The sequence below is a fragment of the Magnolia sinica genome, chromosome 1 (genome assembly GCF_029962835.1).
Source record: "Magnolia sinica isolate HGM2019 chromosome 1, MsV1, whole genome shotgun sequence".
Classification (NCBI taxonomy): Eukaryota; Viridiplantae; Streptophyta; class Magnoliopsida; order Magnoliales; family Magnoliaceae; genus Magnolia; species Magnolia sinica.
In genome coordinates, this window is record NC_080573.1 from 122088923 (window position 1) to 122107118 (window position 18196).

At 40.2% G+C, this 18196-nt stretch overlaps 1 protein-coding gene across 1 annotated transcript; it reads left to right on the plus strand.

The window, feature by feature from the left end:
* Positions 1-141: 141 nt before the first annotated feature.
* Positions 142-14520, plus strand: LOC131256503 (uncharacterized). Its single transcript, XM_058257375.1, has 2 exons — positions 142-432; positions 13968-14520. Exons 1-2 carry the CDS (start codon positions 189-191, stop codon positions 14111-14113), a joined length of 390 nt encoding a protein of 129 aa, XP_058113358.1. The 5' UTR covers positions 142-188; the 3' UTR covers positions 14114-14520.
* Positions 14521-18196: the final 3676 nt, after the last annotated feature.

Sequence of the window (18196 nt, forward strand, 5' to 3'; positions counted from 1 at the left end):
ATTAATTTCTCCTCCCCCCTAGGGCATCAGCCTAAAATTGAAGCGCATTCAAGGCGGCCTGGATAAGACACATACATCACGGTTGGCCGCAAGGAGTTTACTCAGTACGCAATCCGCGTCGCGCACGTGATGCAACGGACTATAAATAGGGAAAGCCAAAGGGACTGTTCTCCCAGCGTTGCTTCGAAATGTCCGCTCTGCCGGCAATTCTTGCTCCTACCTGCCTTTCAATTCGATCGCCTCGTTTCAAATTCAATCTCGTCCGTCCATCCGCACACTCTAGATTTTCTCTCCCCATCCATCTCCATCTCCGCACTTCCTTCCTAGGGTTTCCTCCGCAAACTCTCACCCGTTCCGTTCGCCGTCACGTGACAAACGCCGGCCCTCCGTCGCCGGAGCCGGAAGACCCGCTCGGAAAAGACCCGACGACAGGTTCGAGAATCTTTACATCTTTAATAATGAAAATATCACCGTCCTTTTGTTGCTGTGTTTCCAAGGAGTGGCAATCGTTGTAAATTTGTGTTTCTTTTGGGGGTTTTAATATCATGTGTCTTTCTCTATTAACACGGACATGGATAGCTTTTCTTCAAATCTATGGGTTGAATTCTAGTGCCAGGTTGTGTAAATTAATGACCCTTCATGGATATTTTTACAACTTATTAGACATGGGTTGAAATGTTTATTTCATTGGATACGACTGAAGAAGCTGAAACAATGCGTGGCGGCATGGATTTGAAGTCACGTGGAATCGAGTGGATTTTAATACATACAGAATTGAGTGGATTTGAAATCAGAGTTTTGAGGTGGGAGCAACTGAATAAGAGCTCTTTGGAGGATTTCGATACTTCTCAAATCCAAATTCCTCCAATTCCTAGCTACCAAACACCCAAAAAAAGGGCAAATCCCCTCAAATCCTTCCAATTCCTCATTGCCAAATGAGTCCTAATATCATATATATGGGTGTGTTTGACTGCACCAATATCATGAAATTTGATAATTAATCAGTCTAATTTGGTGCAGAATATCATCAGTAGTGCAACCAAACAAAATTTTTGGTATTATAATATTGTACCTATTTTTTCTTGGTATTTGTTATTGCATGCGGGCCATGTAGGTCCTACCTTTGACAACAACTAGTGGATTGCAGACCTCACTTGACAAAATTCTAGAATCACATTAATGAGATACACCTATGAGTTGTTACATGGGAATATGTGAATAGATTGGGAATGCATGGGCTGCTTACAAAGTGGTGGGCCCATTGGAAAATGAATAGGCACTATGGGAGAATGCCATTTGCCATTAATGGTCCAATGGGAGAATGGGCTCCACCATTAATTGCCATTGGAAATGGGCTTCATCTTTAATGGTCCATGGGAGAATGGGCTCCACCATTAATGGGCTAGTTCTATATAAGCTAGTTCTCCCATCCCATTTGTTATGTGGGCAATCCAAGTGGCCATCTCTCCCATAGAATACTTGTGCATCTCTACTACCATATCCGCCCTTGACTTTGGTGATCATTTCAACGCTTTGATTAGAGGGATGAATTGATGCAGGCCGATACGTATAGGTAACGACTGTGTCCGTTACACGATATGGGGTTGAAACGGAGTAGTTGGTTTTTTTTCGGGGACTGTGTTGATCGTTACAAGGGCCATAATGGCCATTATGTTGGCCACTTCTTTTTTCTATGTAAATCTATTTTTTCCTCATTTTCTACTTTTCTCATTCCAAAAACTTTCCTACATCATTCCACGACATATTTTGGCAACTTGTACGGTAGTTTTTAGGATTAAAATAGTAGATTGAAGCAATTTGGGTGAATAGAAGCTTTGATGGCTATTTTTTCAAACAATTGAAAAAAGTGATATATATGCATTGTTTTTTCCAATTTCTAATTCTAATGCTTGATTGTGATGTGTAAATATTAGAGACACATAACCATGTTTATAAATTCACCAGACAACCCAATACAACACTTTCCTTAAAGAGTGGACCGTTACACTACCATAAACATGTTTAAAACAAAATATGGATACAAATTTGGAATATTTACATTATTCTAGATTTTCTAGATATTTTTCTTGAATTTTTTTTTAAAAACTGTTACGGGGGTCGTATGTTATATTTAATGTCTTAAATCGAATAAGATTCTGCCTAGATTTTTTTGCAAAACTGTGAAATTGTGGGATTCGTTTTCGATTTCATTTAGGATTCTTTCCAAGGCTATATATATGGGTGTAAACAGAATTGGGATTCATTCCAAGGGTTTCTAAATAGTTCTAGGGTTTCAAAAGGGTGTAGCAAGGGTGAGATTCGAGGTTGTTCGAATTGGGTAAGAATTCTCTCGTTGTAATTTCTGCTTTCGTAGTGAATTTCTGTCGCTTTGTGCTGTGATTTTTTCCCGAAAGGGTTTTCCACGTTAAATTGTTGTGTTCTCCTTCCTTTTTTACTCAGTGCTTTTGGATTGCTATTCTAGATTCATCTCTGTGTGATTACGCCATTTCCCCAACAAGTGTTATCAAAGCTATCGTTGGGGCGCAGGCCTGAATCTGAAGGATTAGCATTAATAGGAAACACTAGGTATGACATTGAGAAGTACTCAGGTAAAAATAACTTTGAGTAATGGAAGATCAAGATGATCAGTTCCTTAACCAAGCTAGGTGAGGATGGTGCTCTTGGGGAGTGAAAGCCGACTATGAGTTATGATGATTGGAATACTCTCGATAAGAAGGCCTTATTGTCGATTCGTTTGTGTCTCATGGATAATGTTCTTTATGATGCTTTGAGGGAGAAAACTACAACTAGTTTATGAGCGAAGTTAAAGGATATTTATACGAAAAAATCCACCGAGAATTGCCTACACTTGAAGCTACAGTTGTTCACCTTCAAGATGGCAGAAAGTGGAGATGTGGAGGCCTACATCAGTTACTTTAATAAATTGATTTGTAAGTCGCTGAATATGGAAGAAGTGGTAAAAGATGAAGATCAGGTATGCATGTTGTTGAATTCTCTTCCGGCATCGTATGAGTCATTTAAGGACTCATTGTGCACCGTAAATAAATCCCTGAGTGTGGACACCGTTATCTTGGCCCTTCAAGGGAAGGCCATTAGAAAGATAAACGGTGGTGTAGGGACATCTTTTGATGCACAGTTTACGAGAGGCATGAATATTGATCGAGGTACAGGATCTTTAAGACCTATATTCAAATCCAAGGGTGAGGGCAAAGGAAAATTGAAGTGCCGGAACTGTGGGATGACTGGACACATGAAGAAGGATTGTACAAATCCTAAAACAAAGAAAGAAAAACTCAAAGGCTTCTTCCAGGGAGGCCAATGTTGTGACATCTGATGAGGAGACAAGTGGAGGTGATGTTCCGTCTGTGTCCATGATCAGACACTTGCAGGACAATCATAAAGATGAGTGGATCCTTGACACAAAAGTGTCATATCATATGACTCTTCATTAGAGTTGGTTCGCCAGTTACAGAGAATGCAATGGTGTACAGGTCTTTATGGGTAATGACAATGCTTGTCTATTAGTACGGTGAGCATCAAGATGTTTGATGGGATGTAGTGTATGTTGACTGATGTCAGGCACGTTCTTGATATGAAGAAGAGTCTGATTTCTCTCGATGCATTCGAGACTATAGGGTGCAAGTTCACTGGTCTTAATGGTGTCCTTAAAGTTTCAAAATGGCTACTCGTGGTTATGAGAGCGCGAAGGCACGGAAACCTTTACAGGTTGATCGGGAGTACTTCAGCAGGTAGAGCGACAGCAGCTGTTGGAGATTCTACATCTTCACGTATGTGGCATGCTCGTCTGGGCCACATGAGTGAGTGGGGCATGAAGGTACTATCTGATCGTTGTTTGATTCCAGCTTTTAAGACTTATGATTTAGATATATGCAAGTATTGTATATATGGTAAACAATCTAGATTATCTTTTAAATCTGGAAAACATGTATGTAAGGGAGTGCTTGATTATGTGCACTCTAACGTAAGGGGGCCATTGCCAGAGGTTTCCGTTGGGGGGTCGTCATGGTTTGTTTCATTCATTGACGACTACTTCTGGAAAGTTTGGGTTTACTTCATGAAATGTAAATCCGAAGTTTTCACCATATTCAAACAATGGAAGGCAATGGTGGAAAAATAGTTAGGGTGGAAAATAAATGTTTTAAGGATTGACAATGGTGGAGAATTTACTTCCACTGAGTTTAATGAATATTGTAAGGATGAAGGGATCATTAGGCACAACACAGTGCGCCACACACTCGAACAAAACGGTGTGAATGAACAGATGAATCGAACTCTCTTGGAGAGAGCCCGATGCATGTTAAGTAATATTGCGTTGGGCAAGGACTTATGGACAAAGGCCATTAACACGGCTTACTATTTGGTGAACTGGTCTCCTTTTATGACAATTGAATATAAAATCCGAGAGGAAATATGAAGTAGTAATAAGATGGACTACTCAGATTTGCGCATATTTGGTTGTGAGGCTTACCCTCATGTATCGTCAGTTGAGAGAGATAAACTAGACTATAAAGCCAAAAGTATATATTTGTTGGATATAGTGTTGGTGTAAAAGGTTACAGGTTATTCGATAAGATCACATGCAAGGTTCTCACTAGCCATGGCGTCAGATTTGATGAAAGCTCCCTATTTCACAAGAATGATCAATAGGATGAAGAGAAACCAGAAAGGTTGATCGTCGACGTCTAGATTGACACAGATGATACTTATGCAGAGACAGCTGCGCAGACAAAGGTACAGGAGAAGGCGGAGCAACCACCTGTGAGAAGAAACCCACCGCATGATCGCAGGTTACCGGCAAGATACAAGGACGACTCTAATATTACATATGCCCTCATTACAGATAAAAAGGACCCGTCTACTATTCAGGAGGCTCTTAATGAGCCTGATGCAGAAAAGTGGAAGGTAGCTATGGACGATGAGATGGACTCGTTGCACAAAAACAACACATGGGAGCTGGTGGAGCTTCCAGTGGGCCGAAAAGCGATCGGATGTAAGTAGTTATTCAAAAGGAAACAGGATACATAGAAAGCAATGCCGATAGCGAAGGAGTATGCTCAGAGAGAAGGAGTCGACTTCACAGAGACATTCGCGCCAGTGGTCAAGCAAGTATCTATTAGATTCGTGTTGGCCCTGGTTGCCCAATACGATCTCGATCTGGAACAGATGGATGTCAAAATTGCTTTCCTGCATGGGAAGTTGGAAGAGCAGATCTAAATGAAACTACCAGAGGATTACGAAATTAAAGGGGCAGAGGAAAAAATTTGTAGGTTAATGAGGTTGTTGTACGGCCTGAAACAGTCGCCTATGCAGTGGTATAAGAAATTTGATTCTTTCATGTTGAGTCTGAAATTTACTCGAAGTGAATACGATCACTGTGTCTATTTCAAGACACTGAGTGTGGCAAATTCATCATCCTAGTATTGTATGTTGATGATATGTTGATTGATCGTCAGTCATGATATGTCTGAAATCAACGTACTGAAGACTCAATTATCAGGGACATTCGATATAAAAGATTTGGAGGCTGCAAAGAGGATTCTCGGCATAGATATTCATAGAGACAGGAAGATGAGCAGATTTTGATTATCACAGGCAGAATACCTTGAAAATGTGCTAATCAAGTATAGGATGGACCAAGCAAAACCAGTGAGCGTTCCCCACGTGGCTCACTTCAAGCTTTTCTTAAGACAATGTCCTAAATCAAATGAGGAAAAGCAGGTTATATCTCATGTGCCTTAATCGAATGCGGTTGACAATTTAATATATGCCATGGTCTGTACGAGACCAAATATTTCCCGGGCAGTCGGTGTTGTGAGCAGATATATGTCAAACCCCGGTAAGCAACGTTGGGAAGCGGTGAAATGGCTATTTCGATACATTTGAAGTACAAAAGACCACGTCGTAACTTTTGAGAAGACGGGCAAAGATAGTAGGGTATGTGGATTCAGACTACGTAGGCAGTGTGGATTCCAGAAAGTCAACTTTAGGATACTCGTTTGTACTAGCGGGTGGAGCAATTAGTTGGATGTCGAAGCTTCAGTCTGTGGTGGCACTTTCCACAACCGAAGCAGAATATACAACAGTGACGAAAGCGTTTAAGGAAGGTATTTGGTTAAGAGGCATGATAAATCAGTTGAGACTTCAGCAGGAGGTCGTGTCGGTTAATTGTGATAGTGAAAGCATTATCAATTTGGCTAAAAATTCTGTTTATCACTCTCATACTAAACACATTGATGTTCGTTACCACTTTATCCGACAGGTGAGGCGTAACTCTGGAGAAGATTCATACCAGCGTGAATCTGGCAGATATGCTCACCAAGGTTGTTCCTATAGAGAAGTTCAAGTTCTGTTCAGCTTCTCTGGGCTTGGCGATGGCGTAAAAGGAAGACGAAGTGTGCACGAAAAGCATTGATTAAGCTATGATGCGAAGCAGAGATAAGAGAAAAGGACAGAGTTACACGTTTGAAGATCGAAGACATGGTGGAGATTGTTGTACTTGATGTCTTAAATCTAATTAGATTTTGCGCAGATTTTTTTGCAAAACTACGAAATTGCGGGATTTGTTTCCGATTTCATTTAGGATTCTTTCTAAGGCTATATATATGGGTGTAAACAGGATTGGAATGCATTCCAAGGGTTTCTAAATAGTTTTAGGGTTTTAAAGGGGTGTAACAAGGGTGAGATTTGAGGTTGTTCGAATTAGGTAAGCCTTTTCTCTTTGTAATTTCTACTTTCATAGTGAATTTCTATCGCTTTGTGTTGTGGTTTTTTCCCGAAAGGGTTTTCCACGTTAAATCGTTGTGTTCTCCTTCCTTTTTTGCTTCGTGCTTTTGGATTGCTATCCTAGATTCATCTCTGTGTGATTCCGCCATTTCCCTAACATTGTAACGGTCATTATGCCCCCATATCGGCCATTACGACTAATACCCATATCAGTAATAGTGGTGACCATTATGGCCACCGTTACGGAAACCTAGAGAGAGAGAGAGAGAGAGAGAGAGAGAGAGAGAGAGAGAGAGAGAGAGAGAACCTAACAACTGAGGAAGAGGCTGATCTGTTGGATGTCGTTGATGGTGGTGAAGGTCATCTTGGAACGGGAGAACGATCGGGCTTCATCATTTTATTTATCGATGCCAAAAGAGGGATCTGTGAGCCTATTCCGCCATTAACGTTGGTTGGAGACCTCCAACATGATTCACAACAACATTATAGGTTGATACATGCGCAGACACATCTAATTCTGGTTGGGATAGACTATTGCTACCATTTGGAGATTAAGAGGCCATAACATCTCCATCCGAATGATGGGTTTTTTATGGGTTTGAGTTTGGGCGAATGGCTAGTGTTGCGGGTTTGCACCTCACAGACCCAAGTTCAATTCCCATTCTTGTGATTTACCCGATGCATGTGGTTTGCGGCTGATTCATGTGTGCATCTGCAGGCGGTGGGGACACGTTGTTATACAAAAAAGGGTTTGAGTATGTGTTTTTTTCGTTGTCCACTATGGAAGAAGATGCAACAAATCTACTTTCTTGTTGGATTTTGACAAGAGCTCTGACCATTCCATGAGTTTTAGAGATGATGTATGGATTCTCATTTTTCATGGTTCACCTGGATATTGGCAGCAGGCAGAAGCTCTCATGGGAAAGAGGATGTGATGTAGGCGCCATGACTGATTTTAATGGCATCCTCTGCCTTTGGTGGGTTTTCTGAGGTATTTCAATCTAGGGAAGAGATTCAGATGGGTTGAAAGGGAAGGAAGAGGGATTAATGGGCCGGGTCGGGCCAGGTTAACGGGCTTTTGGACAACTAAGTCGAAGCCCGGTCTGCTTGATAAACGGGCTCAAAATTTAAACCCGAACTTAGCCCTTGGGCCTTATACTCCAGTCCAAGAACAATTCGAGGCCCAAAAGCTTGTCGGGCCAGCTCGATCCATTGATATCCTTACAGCCTAGTGGTGGAGTGGCCCTTGTAGTGGAAGTGCGAAGGAAAAATGCTCCAAGGAGGTGGGCTAGAGGTCGCAAGAATGTTGGGGAAAATGCACCTCAACCCAAACAAAACATTCCTGTGCAACTTTTAGGGGGAAAATTTAACATGAAAGCACATGAAGGAGAATCTTTTGTGCTTTGTTTGTGGAGAACTAGGACACTATGCTCTCCGGTACCCTTGACAGGAAGACAATAACTCTCATGACCTTATCATTGTAGAGTGCTTTCATTTGCTTTGAAATTCTAATCGTTGACATGTTATCCCTTGAATGGATATTGGATTCAGGTGCAACAAAGCATGTGATGAGGGGCAGGAGAGGCTTCGAGTTTTTTTTTAAAGCTGATTGCCATTTGAAGTTATGGGCTGTACATGGAAAATAACATATCAGTAGATGTGCATGGAGTTTGTACACGTCGACTTCAAACCTGCATGGGATAGTAGTTGATTACCAAGGATGCTCTATTTGCTTCGGGCTCGAGAAAGAACCTCGTTTTGGTATCTTGCCTTGCTAGGTAAGGTTTTGATGATAGATTTTGTGGGAATAGAGTGTCTATTAAGAAAAAAACAGTGTTTTGGTTGCATGGTGCAATTTTTGTGGAGACTTGTTTATTTTGGAATAGTACCTCTGTTCTTTTATCTACGTCATTCCATTATGCTGGTTTAACTGATGCATTTATTTTCAAATCCATTACATGGCATGCTGGGTTAGGTCATATTGGTAAATGTCATATGACTCAATTAGCCTAGGAGGGTTTCTTGGGTTCTTTAACCAAAGTAGGTTTACCTTTATGTGAGTATTGTCTGGCAAGACTTCCGGACAACTCTTCCCCAAGGATGCTAGGGTGCAAAGACCTCTGCATATTATTCATACGGACATCTGTGGCCCCATGAATGTATGGCCCAAAACAGTTGCCAATATTTCATCACATTCATAGATGATTACTCTCTTTATGGATATGTCTATCTCGTGTCTCATAAATCGGAAGCACTTGACTGTTTTTAAAAGTATAAAGTTGAAGTTGAAAACCAACTATGCCAAAAGATGAAAGTGCTTAGATTTGATAGTGATGGAGAGTATATTATTTGAAATAGTCAAACGCCTTTTGTGAAAGTTTTGGCATCGTCCAGAAGTACACAATGCCTTGTGCTCGTCAGCAAAATGGAGGAGTAGAGAGAAGGAATAAGACTCTTTTTGACATGGTTAGATTGATGATGACGTGTGCCAATCTCTCTATCACCTTTTGGGAGACACGCTTCTTACAACTGTCTATGTGCTGAATTGAGCCCCGTCCAAGCCAATCTCCAAATCTCCTTATGAGTTATAAATTGGTAGGGGATCTTTGGGTCATGTGATGGTTCCTATGTCAAATAAGTAGTAGTTAGCAAAACAATTGAATGTATTTTCATCCGATACCTTATACACTCGAAAGCTTATGTCATGGTACATGAGGACCATGGAGGCTGCGTTGAGGTTGAATCCCACGATGTTACTTTTATTGAGGATAAATTCCCAAGTAGAAAGAAACAAAAGCTTGATTTTGAATTATATGAAATGCCCGATGCATCTCAAAATAGTGGGAGCATTCCTCCAATTGCTAATGAAAGTGGGAGCATTTCACCTACCGAACCTGAATTGTGTTTGAGCTTGCGAGGAAGGATTCTCCAAAGATTCTTTGAAATAGAGGGAGAATATTTTGTTTGCGTTGCTATTGATGATGATGAGCTTGCTTCTTATCAGGAAGCAAGCTTATCATAAATGGTCCATTGTGATGAATGATGAAATCACCTCCATGATAAAGAATTATGTTTAGGAACTTGTTGATCTGTCACCTCGTTGCAAGGCATTGGAAACAAGTGAGTACTAAAAATTAAAAGGAAGGCAGATGTTATGGTGGACAAGTTCAAAGCGCGCTTAGTAGCCAAGGGTTTTACCCAAATTTGAAGGCATTGATTACGATGAGACTTTCTCGTAGTTGCAAAATTGTCTCAATTCGCATGATCCTGACCATTGTTGCCTGCTTGGACCTTTATATCATATTGATGTAAAGACCGTATTCCTTCATGGTGACCTAGACGATGAAATCTATATGCTACAACTCATAAAATATGTTGATAAAGGAAATCCTCATAAGGTTTCTAAACTCCCGAAATTTATTTTGGGCTGAAACGGTCTTCAAGGTAGTGGTATATGAGATTAAGTGGTATATTTAGTGGTCTGGGTGGTCTTTCCTGATATTGTCCTTGTATGTTCATGACATTCTCATATAGCTGGTAATGACATGAAGTTATTGCAGTCGACAAAGGTCTGGCTCTCCTCGAACTTTGGGGTGAAAGATCTTGGAGAAACAAACTTCATCTTGGGAGTTGAAATCATTAGAGATCGTTCTAAAAGATTCTTAGGACTTTCTCAAGCATCCTACATCCAGAAGATCTTAGAATGTTTCGGAATGCATTACTCCAAACCCGTCGAGACACCAATGGATAGAAATGCCAAGCTTATTAAAATGTTCTTTCGTCAAATTGATATCGATATTGCAGCCATGTCCTCTGTATTGTATGCTAGTGTTATTGGTAGTCTCATGTATGCTATTTTGTGCACTAGACCCTATATATGTTACTTGGTTAGACTTGTCAGTAGTTATCAAAGTACTCCAGGCCATTCAGATTGGAAAGCCACGAAACATATTCCCTGATATCTTAACGGCATAAAAGATTTGATGTTATGCTATCAAGGCACTGATCTGATCTGAGGCAGCAGGCATTCTCCTATGCTGCTTGGGGAGATGACCCTGATGAAGGGAAGCCCACCTCATGATATGTGTTCCTATTGGGTAGAGGTGCTATCTCATGGTTGAGCAAAAATCAGACTTTCACTTCCCTTTTGACCATGAAAGCCGAGTATGTTGCGTGTTGTGCTGCTTTTCAAGAGGTAGCTTGGATTCGTATATTCTTCTGTGGCTTGGGTATCATGCTTAGTGTTAAAGAGCCTTTCACTTTGAGGTTTGACAACACTTCTGTGATTGACCTCGCTAATGATCCAAAACATCACCAACATTCGAAACACATTGAGATCAAATACCTCTATGTTAGAGATCAAGTAAAAGATGAACAGATTGCACTCGGTCATATTCCCACAAGAGAGATGTTAGCCGATCTTATGACGAAACCCATTGCTCAAGATCTTTTTTTTTTTGAGCCTTTATGTTAGACAAATGGGATTATGTTGGTCACGAGTTCTCTATTGTATGTGGTGCTCCTTTTTGCTATGATTGTATTTTTTGACATTATTATCATATTTGCACTTTTGCAGTCATTTTATGTCAATGCGCAACTCTTAATTAGGATTGTAGATCATCAACATTATCTGTAATCACATGTTAAGGTGAATTTATAAATGTCGTCAGGTCATCACCCACTCGCACCGGTGTTTTACCAATCCTAATACACAACAGGTACACAGGGTGTTTATTCGTTGAGGAATAAACCACCCTGTATAAAGGATGAGGCAATGCAAGGCACCACCTTTAGTTATGAGAGTTGAAGATGAGACTGAGTCAAATGACACCTTCAGTTATGAGAGTTGAAGATGAGACTGAGTCAAATGACATGCTTGCAAATCGTATTACAATATCACAGTAATGTCAAGGCCTGCAATATTAGCCAGTTCATTAGAAGTCGAGACGAGTAGGTTCTTACGCAAGAAGACATGCATAGTGTACACCCAACATATATTTATATGGTCTACTTTATGGCGTGAGTGGATCTTTACCTACAGTTGCTTTGATTTGATCTAATCAAAGCATTGTGTGAGTAGCCAGTCTCATAGGTGACTCTTGTGCCTTTAGTTACCTTTGCATACAGGAGGATAGGATTGAGTAATACTACTTTAGTCCACAATAACAAAGGTCACAATGTTTTGGGTCGACTTGGTTACGCTAGGAAAGTAGCTTGATTAATTTTGAGTTACATGTTTGCATGGGGAAGTTCCTTTTATAGCTACATCAAGTTCCTAGGACTGTAAATACACACTTGTGAGACTTATCCACAGGCTGTATCGAGCTTTGAATATTCTTTTATACAAACACTATTTTCTTTTCAAATTATACACACACACACACACACACACACACACACACACAAATGTATGTATGTGTATGTAAATATTATATTACCATGAAATAATATTTACAAATTAAAGTATAAATTAGATAATTGCGTATGTTGGCTGGGTATCTCTAGATTGGGAGACTACCCCATTGGGTGTGGTCATGTGGACTAGGGCAGGCATTGTAGAGCTTGGATCGTTGTGTGCTAGTAGATGATCATGTACTAAACAATTTCCTGTATGGAGACAATGGAATCCCGATTGGTCTCACGTCTTTGATTCATGTTTGGCTAAGGGTGGCAATTGATATGGACAGTGTATCTATACTTTGTCACCACTATGTGGTTGAGTAGTGGATGTCGGAAGTGGCCCATGTGGGGCCCACTTTGGCAACCACTAGTGGACTGTGGATCCTGCTTGATAAGATTGTAGAATCACATTAATGCTATATACTTATGAGTTGCCATATGGGAATATGTAAATGCATTGGGAAATGCATCGGCCGCCTAGAAAGTGGTGAGCCTATTGGAAAATGAAAAAGGCACCACGATAGTATGGGCTTCACCATTAATGGCCCGTGAGAGATGGGCTCTTGGCTGGGCTTCACCTTTAACCTCCACCATTAATGGGCTAAGTCTGTATAAGCTAGCCTCCCATGGTCCCACCCCATTTGTTGCATGTCAATCCGAGTGACCACCTCTTCCTTAGAATACTTGTGCATATCTACCGCCATGTCCACCTTTGACTTTGGTGATCATCTCAACCCTGCTCTTTTTTACTCCACCATTTCGGCTTTTGGTTATCAAGGTCAACTTGTTGAAATAGCCATGTAGATCTGTCTCGATCATTGGGCGCTTCTGCACGTGTGGTCATTTTGGCCTTCATTTATATGACATTATAAGCAATTCCTTGATATGAAACTAAAAACTCCAGCACATTGGCCTATAAAGATGGAAAATTCCCAATAGCTTCTGTTTTTATCTGACATGATGAAAATTTGTCCCTGTCATGTGATTTTATTCGAGACCATATATAATTGTTTTGACTTCCCTGAAACATTGTTGACTACTCTTTTGAAAAGCATGCATGATTTGCGGATCCGATTAGGTTTGTTTTCAGACAAGTTTTGTCCGTGATTGTTTCTAGAAGACTGTTTTCAAAGGCAATGTGCAGTATTCTTTTCTATTGGATTATGGGATTTTGTTGCTTGTAGAAACTCCAAATAAAGGCTATAGCGCCATACGGTTTTTAGTTCCTTGAGAACTGAAGGTGTGGTGCAAACAGATACTATGGTCCGTGAGTCATTGGTTTTGATAGATGTTAAGAATAATTCTTTCTTTAGGTTTTATCACTGGGAATTTGATTTCCAAATTTAGGATTTTCAGGTAATCAAGATTTGGTAGGACCAGTTCCTCTTGCATCAGATCTCTCTTCGTTCCATGAAAATTAAACAAGGAAATCTCCTCTTTTGCGGAGATTCCGAATTTCTTGATTTTGTCGCCGTTCTCTCCAGGAAACAACAGGAGATCTTATGTGGCATGCATGCGTTCCACCAACTATTGATTATCTGAGAATCCTGATTTTGGAAAGTCAGTTAAAATGAAATAAAGAACATCCAACAATTGTTGGCAGCACAAAGTACCACAGTACATTGCATTTCTCTATGCGCTATAGTAAGATTTGTGAAATGAGATGTTTCTCTCACATCACTTCCAGCATTCATTTCTCAGTATGGTACCATGCCCCCCCCCCCCCCCCTTTTCCATTTTTAAAGGGGAAGTGTTTTTAAGTTTAATATTCATCCTGCCTGTATGATATTTTCCTGAAATAGGTCTTGAAGCGAACTTGTACAAGATCCAGGACGGAGTGCAGATATTCTTTGCGGTTCTTTTCTGGATGTCTCTGTTTTTCTGGGCTAGTGCATGGGATGGGAGTGATAGCGGCAGACCAAACAAGGGATCTCGATTTAGAAGGTGATTCATTAGCATTTTAATTGTAATCTTTCCTCAGGAAGTAGAATATAGGTGAGAAAATTGAATATCATCATCATTTAAGCCTTATTCCAACTAAATGGGCTTGGTTTGGCTACATTAATCCTTTTCCGCCATTCCACTCTATCAAGGGCCATAACTTCTAGACCATAGGTAATGAAGTCTTTATGGCCTACTATCAGTTTGGAATGTCATGTTGTTCAGATTCATGTTGGAAGTTTTGGCGTAAGTTTGACACCAGCTCATAGGTGAGAATTGAATATTCTTTACATAAATAGAGCAAGAGAGTTCTGCTGTATAAGTGGCCTGAGATGGATCCTTTTTTCTTTTTTTTGGTTTGTATTACATGATTTTTTAAAAAAAATTTAAATCCAAGCTTATATTCACATGCCAGTACCATGAATATTGCATCCTTATTTTATACAGGTTGGTGAATGGTAGCATCTTTAATTCTTTATTGTGGTACTAAGAGAGGTATGGCATGTGCAACTTAGAGATGTATGGTGTTGGAGCCTAGTTTAGGCTATAGTTTTAAAACTATGGTGACTTGACTCAACACTCAGCTGAGTCAACTTGTGGATTCGGTTGACTCAAACTGATTTTCAGTGACTAGAGCCGAGTCAAGAAGCTGATGAACAGTTAAAGTTAAAATGCAGTTTGTGAGACTTGAACTCTTGACCTGATATGAGGGGGGTAACTGAACTGGCAACCCAAACACAGTTTTGTATCAGCTGAGAGTTATTTTTATTTATTTAAATAAAATTTATGAAATTTCACACATACTATTTAATTTAATTACTAATCATCAAGTCAAGTAACTATTTAATTTAATTACTAATCATCAAGTCAAGTAACTATTTAATTTAATTACTAATCATCAAGTCAAGTAAAGTCTCAGTGTAGCTGTTGGTAAAGTCTCAGTGTAGCTGTTGTTGTTAATAGAGATTCTCTCTTCAGCAGGAGATTAATGCTGGAAATTGGAAAGATGGTTTCAATGCCTCGATTTTGAACTAATTTGAAAGGATCTGATCATTATTTTGCTGGACCTTTTTTTTTAAAAAAAATCTTGGTATGATTATCATTTGCAAGCAACTAATTGGATGGGTAAGATCACCTTATAAGCAAGATATTTAGGGATGACCCATCCAATGATAGGGCCCACCAGATGAATAACTTTGTTTAATGAAAGGTTGGTCTCTACCATTCCATTACCAGGCCAAAGACACAAAAAAAAAATAAAAAAAATAAAAAAAATAAAAAATTATTTCGTCTGAGTTGCCGTGATCTTATTCCCTTACAATATCAGGGTACGTTTGTACGCCCCACTATTTGAACTGCAATTATTAGCTCTGAAATCGCAATTTTCTTGCATAGCATTCATATTGAATCCGGTCTCCAATTTACAATGATTTGATGGAGACTTCCTCATCACTAACGGTAGGAAATATCATTACTATTTCCACTTTTGATTAAACACTTTGTAATTCAATTGAATTGTGCATCCAAACGCCAGGACAGTTTTCTTCTGCCTCATATGCTTTAGGCTTGGCAGGTTGGAGGTGGAAAAATATCTTCAGCAGTTATTGTTCTTGTTCTTGTTATGCTATGCTGCATATGATGCTTGTGAAGAGAAGAAAATCAACTTGCACACTTGGGTTTTCAGTTTATATAGTGTGGTCCATATCTTAGCTATCTCAACCATTGATTTGTTGTGTCCATCTTGGCCTCATATTAACGGTCAAGCACTACAATGAACCGCATTCAACTGAAGAAAGGCCCAAGACTGATGGCTTGATTATTATTTTTTAAAAATTTTTATTTATTTTTTCACTCTGGGGATTTCTTTGGGGTGTGGTCCATCCATTGTGGGGGTCAACAGGCGAATGGTAATCATGGCCCCACATGGACAAAATCAAAACCTTAGTGGCTCAGCATATTCGTGGGTCTGGGCCCTACGATAATGTCTGTTGGTTGTCCGTAAGTGCTAAATTCAGGGTCCTAAAGATAATTGCTTAAAACATATGTATAAAAGAAGATAATGCGCATTGAGTGGTGTAGAATATCATTGCACAGCTAAGTAGGCTAAAGGGATGCATAACACGTGCTACACATGTTGAGGGATTGAAACGGTGAAACGAGGCACACGTGCCAACTTGGCATATGTGTGAGACATCTAGTGTATTCATTTGATGGGTCCAACTGAACATGTGCCTGGCACATAAATCAAGCCCATACACTCATCAGGTGGGCCTAACCCTGTCAGGAAAATAGACGGGTAGAGAGAAAATTACCAATGGTCTACCTAATTTTCAAGTGGGCCCAACCCATATTCTCACAAGGGTGGGCCAGCACGGGATCATCGCCCGTTCCTGCTGTGTACCGATGGTTGCTTAAGCATCACATCGGCCGCCCGTTCCAGCTGTGTACCGATGGTTGGTTAAGCATCACATCGGCGGGTGAATTGAATGATATGAAACTTATATTAATATTCACCATCAATGGCGGATTTCTACCGAATGATGATCTGAGGTGGGGCCCACTGCCAGCCCATATGGAGGTATTGTTTGGTGGGCATGGGTTGGGGCCCAATTCAAATGGAGTGTGAGGTTAGTGGAGGTGAATGCAATGGATTCTTTGATTGAAGATGATGGATTGATTGTATTTGATATCCGGATTCAGTGATCTGCTGTATCTTGTGCAAAAGCTTCTGTGGCTGACATTACCCCAATCTCCTTCAATCACTCCAAGTTGTAACTTCAACGGCTGTATTTCCATCTCCCCCACAAACTCACAAGACTTTTTTTCATCTTCTCTCACTTTCTTTGATATCACTACTTGCCTTTTTCAGACAGAGAGATGGCATTGTTGTTATTTTGCTTGGTGGGACGTAGCAACTTGGTATTGCCTTTCATCACTCATGACTGTAGAGTTTTATCTCATATGAGAAATTATAGGCTAGTACGGCTTCTTTTTGCAAATTCCTTTGCGGCTAAGATCAGCCCACCTGTTATCATGGTGAACCGTTGGATAGGTGGGGATCACCTTTGATTGTATGTGACTCTGAATTGTACGATCAGATGATCACATGCAATTCTGATTAAAAGCCTCCAAAATGGACGGTAGATCCTTCTTTTTTCATGCCTTTAATCTGAAGTGTACGGTGGTTCCTATCATGTTGATAATCAGGGGCATGCACAACCCATGATGAATGCCGCTTGTCCAATCAACGGTGGCGATTGTATATATGGGCCCACTTAGCGGGGCCTACAGAGGAATGTGTACCATAAGGGAAGAATTTGTGGCGGATCATTTCCTGCCTGTGTATCATTCTCGAAGCTATGCCCAAGTATCAAAGTTTTTCTGAAAGCTAAAGGGTGATGTGGATTGGATACTGCCTGCCAGATGCAGATTGGGTACTGCCTGCCAGATGGGAAGGCAGGGTGTTTGATTGGGTGGCAGGTTATCGTCACACAAGTTGTTTTTGAAGTTAACCCTGATAGTAGCGACTGCTATTAGTCGGTGCGGCAAAAGCTCCGTGGCCCTATTGAATGTGTTTTACATTTTGGCTTAAGCCCAAAAATGAGGCAGGTCGAAATCTCAAGTGGACCATATCATAGGAAACAGTGGTGATTGAATGCATACCATTAAAAAATTTTCTAGCAGCTACACAAGTTTTGCATCAAGCTAGTATTTGTGTTTTTTCTTTATCCAAATCTATGTGACGCAGGACATATCATATATACATTCTTATCACGGTGGGACCAAAAAAAGCTCAAATGAAAGCAGAAGTAATTTTTTAAATCAAACCCGGTCTTACATCAGGTATGATGCAATTGGAATTTAGGAGTGTCTGGTTCAAAGAAATTCATTATGGATGAGGAGAAATTACTGCTCGAAGTGTAAATCGTAAATAGGCCGTAACTTATAATCCAAGCGTTGTCACGAAACGCATAACCTATCAATCTTTATATAATGATGCTTCCATAATCAATTGGCTTACTATACTAGCTGAATTCATAAGAAAACACATCCTTCATTTTAACATGCGAATTTTGAAATAAAAACTTAT